General features: G+C 49.0%; 2 protein-coding genes across 3 annotated transcripts in view; one reads left to right on the top strand and one right to left on the bottom strand.

Annotated features, from left to right (window-relative positions):
• The window catches only part of SLC30A3 (solute carrier family 30 (zinc transporter), member 3), a 27,686-nt gene extending 25,283 nt beyond the window's left edge, over window positions 1–2,403 (bottom strand). The window contains exon 1 of one of the 2 annotated variants that reach the window (XM_011972631.1): window positions 2,215–2,403. In XM_011972631.1, the coding sequence (XP_011828021.1) occupies window positions 2,215–2,221 (7 nt within the window). In that variant the 5' untranslated portion in view covers window positions 2,222–2,403. Of the gene's footprint in view, window positions 1–2,185 lie in introns of both variants that reach the window. The other variant, XM_011972630.1, reaches the window with a different exon arrangement.
• Window positions 1–4,069, top strand: part of DNAJC5G (DnaJ (Hsp40) homolog, subfamily C, member 5 gamma) — a 49,966-nt gene that overhangs the window by 20,078 nt on the left and 25,819 nt on the right. The window lies entirely within an intron of this gene.

Raw genomic sequence — 4,069 nt, 5'->3', positions numbered from 1 at the left:
TAGCTGGGATTACAGGCACGCACCACCACACCCAGCTAATTTTTGTATTTTTAGTAGAGACGGGGTTTCACCATGTTGGCCAGGCTGGTGTCGAACTCCTGACCTTGTGACCCACCTCTGTGCCTGGCTAACAGCAGCTTTTAAATCAATATGCAAATAAATATATGTTCACCAGCTGGGCATGGCGGCTTATGCCTGTAATCCCTGCAATAAGGCAGGCAGATCACTTGAGCTCAGGAGTTCAAGACCAGCCTGGGCAACATTATGAAACCCTGCCTCTACCAAAAATATGAAAATTAGCTGGACATGGGAGTGCATGCCTTTAGTCCCAGCTACTTGGGAGGCTGAGGTAGGAAGATGGCTTGAGCCCAGGAAGTTGAGGCTGCTGAGCTGTGATTGTGTCACTGCACTCCAGACTAAGATCCGGTCTCAAAAAAAAAAATAAAATTATACATATATATATAGAGGTGGTAAGGAGAGAGGAGTAGAACCCAGTTTAGAAGGCCTTCCTGAGGAGGCCTGAAGCTGAGATCCCTGAAGGATGAGAGGTTAAGCCCTCCAAGCAGAGGGAACAACATGGTCAAAGGCTCTTGAAATGGGAGGAAACACAATGTTTTCAAATAACTAACAGGAAAGAGGAAAGTGGTGGAGCAGAGCCCAGAGCAAGCAGGACAGTGGTTCCAGAAAAGATTGGAGAGGCAGAGGCAGGACCATGCTGGGTCTTACAGACTGAGGCAAGGAATTCGTTACAAGTGTACCCCTAATGCCTTCTGCTCTCTCTACCCAGTGCTGGGGAAGAAATGCGCTGGTTTGTTCTGCTAGTTCTGTCCTCCCATGATAGTCATGAAAGCTGGGGGGTTAAAGAAATTTGGCATGAGACAAACCACCAAAAAAATTATCAGCTTCAGCTTCTTTTTAGGTGAGTAACCTCTATGGACTGGGTGGGTGATGCAAAGGTCTTCATCCCCTCTCCCAGCACTGATCACAGGCCTACAGAAATAAATTCATTAATTCAGCAGTCATCATGTCTGCTGCAGATGGACTCCTTAGTTCATTTGCTTAGATGGTTCTTGAGATGGAATACTGATTTACTACTTAAAACCTTCAAGGGGGCCGGCGCAATGGCTTACGCCTATAATCCCAGCACTTTGGGAGGCCAAGGCGGGAAGATCGCTGAGGTCAGGAGTTCGAAACCAGCCTGGCCAACATGATGAAACCCCGTCTCTACTAAAAATACAAAAAAATTAGCCAGGCATGGTGGCGCACGCCTGTAATCCCAGCTACTTGGAAGGCTGAAGCAGGAGGCTCACTTGAATCTGGAAGGCAGAGGTTCCAGTGAGCTGACATTGCACCACTGCACTCCAGCCTGGGTGACAGAGTGAGACTCCAGCTCAAAAAAAAAAAAAACCTATAAGGGGAGGGAAATGTGCACAAATAACTGTAATAAAAGGAAGAGTGATAAAAAGCTACAAAAGGGTTAACAGATAAGCATTTTCCAACTAATAAAGCGTTTTCTACTACATGTTACAGGAGCCATTCAGTGCTATTGTAAAGAAACCCAGCACTACAAAGTAGTAAATTATAAGTGATGCAAACATTACCTCCTGTAGAAACTCATGGGAAGGGAGGCCAGGTAGAGGCATGCTCCCACACCTGCAGGTGGGCATACAAATCCTCCTTCTGCTACCTTTCCGGAAGAAATTTAGCAATAGAGATCAACAGCGTAAAAAAGAAAAAAAAAAATCATTTCGATCCAATAATTCCACTTCCAAGAATGTATCCTTAGGAAAAAAATAGAGATTTGTTCAAGGATTTCTGTTGAATTTTCCTCATAAGGTTATTACACTATCAAATAGAAATAATTGAAACACCCAAGTTGGGTTACATTATGGGACATGCTCATAATGGCATCATATTTAACTTAAGTTTTTGAAGCACAGTAGTGACTTTTGGAAAAGGCTCAAGACATCGTTTTAATGAGATGTGCAAACTCATCATTACAATATACTAGAAGAAATGCTTTGACAAACTAAGTGGGAACAACTGGGAGAGTGAAGGATGGAGTATCAGGAACAGGGGCATATGAGTTGGGTCTTACAGGTTGTGGAGGTGTTTCCAGGTGGAAGGGAAGGAGGGACCGAGCGGAGAGCCCTAAGTCCTGAGGACAACTGGGAAAGTAACACACCTCTTGAGAAGGGCATGCAGCAGCCATACCTCTCATCCGCCACGGTCAGCAAACCCATTGTGTTTCCTGGAGTGAGTTGGGCCATCAAGATGGGTGGTGCCCTCCTGCTGGAGAAGAGGGGCTCGGCGGGAATCCCTGCCCCAAAGCCTGGCAGCAACGCTCCTCCGCTGCCCTGGGCCGCAGGCTGCTGAGCCCTCTCGCTTCCCTGCGCGCGAAATAAGTCCCAGGGCCAGTGTGGCCTCCCCACCCAGTGCTTCCGGGGGCGCCAAAAAACGACCTGCCCTGACCCGCAGCGTCGGCGCTGCGCGCAAGCGCAGTCAGCTACTGGACCCGGCCGGTGTGAAGTTTCACACCCAAGAGGATGAAGGGCACCTACCTGGCTTAACAGAACGACTCCCAGGTAAAGGGCCAGACCCGGGTGAGGAGTCGGCACAGGGCCAGAGGTGCCCTGCACACTCAGAGCTCTCCCTTTGAGCTCCTTGACTTGCTTGGTTCTCCTGGGCCGCAGGCCTCTACCCTGCGCTCTGGGGTTCTGCTGCCTCTTCCTTGCCAGGTCTTTCCCACAGCAACGCCTTTTCTCTTCCTTCTCGAGCCCCTGAGTCCTCCTCCTCCTCTCCCCAGTGCCTCACCTCTGAGGGACAGAAGTGGGGTGGTTTGAGAGCAGGAGACTGAAGGGAAGAAGCAAGTCCGGGCCTAGCTGCAAGCACTCCCCGCCCCCGCCAGGCTCTTGGACACTTGACTTCTGTTAGGCCGCACACAGTTTGGTCTGAAGTGTTTTTCTCTTAATAGTTGTGGATCAGACAGGCTCGGTGGCTCACGCCTGTAATCTCAGCACTTTGGGAGGCTGAGGTGGGTGGATCACCTGAGGTCAGGAGTTCAAGAACAGCCTGACCAACATGGTGAAACTCTGACTCTACTAAAAATACAGAAAATTAGCCGGGCGTGGTGGCGGATGCCTGTAAGCCCAGCTACTCGGGAGGCTGAGGCAGGAGAATCGCTTGAATCCAGGAGGCAGAGGTTGCAGTGAGCCCAGATCACGCCATTACACTCCAGCCTGGGCGACAAGAGCAAAAAACTCTGTCAAAAAAAAAAAGAAGTTGTGGATCTTTCTGATTCCTGATCCAATCTGTTCAGGCTGGGGCCGCCCTGGTCCTTCAAACCCGGCAGTGAGCTTGGACAGACCCAGAGGTGTTTACTCCAGGTAGTAGAAGCGCTAGACAAAATCAGGCTCTTTTCCTGGTTTAGACCTCTCCTAGCTTACAGCACCTTAGGATGTGGGATGTCTGGAGGTCTGTGTAGCTGGAGGACGCTGGGAAATGTGAGGAGAAGATGTTTCCTCCTTAAAATCTGAATGTTTCTGATCACCTGAATTCTCCTGCTAGCCACAGATCCCACTCACTGTTATCTTATCCTTGTCCTTCTGTCATCATTTACCTGCCTAATCCCTGAAGGTAGTGAGTTTCCTGTTACTGGAAGTGCACTTCTCCGGGCCCTTACTTGTAGAAGTTCTCACAGATGCGGCTTCTCCTCTGGCTCAGATCATGTCTACCATGAACGAAGCAGCCCACCGGCTGTCCAAAAGTGGGACGAGCCTCTATGCAGTGCTGGAGCTTAAGAAGGGTGCCTCACCTGAAGACGTCAAAAAATCCTACAGGTTCAGACCTCAGTCCTTTACTGATCCTTGGAATTTCCCCCTTAAAGCCTTTTTCTTTCTGTATCTGTTTTGCTATCTGACTCTTCTTCTTCTTTTTTTTTTTTTTTTTTGAGAGAAATTCTCACCCTGTCCCAAAGCAGAGACAGAGACTGTTGAGCCTTCTGAGAAGCTGGGACTACAGGCGTGCACCACCACGCCTGGCTAATTTTTGTATTTTTAGTAGAGACAAG

The sequence above is a fragment of the Mandrillus leucophaeus genome, unplaced genomic scaffold, assembly GCF_000951045.1.
Source record: "Mandrillus leucophaeus isolate KB7577 unplaced genomic scaffold, Mleu.le_1.0 Scaffold13, whole genome shotgun sequence".
Taxonomy (NCBI): Eukaryota; Metazoa; Chordata; class Mammalia; order Primates; family Cercopithecidae; genus Mandrillus; species Mandrillus leucophaeus.
The sequence above is the reverse complement of the archived record's forward strand: the minus strand, read 5'-3'. Positions and strand labels throughout refer to the sequence as shown.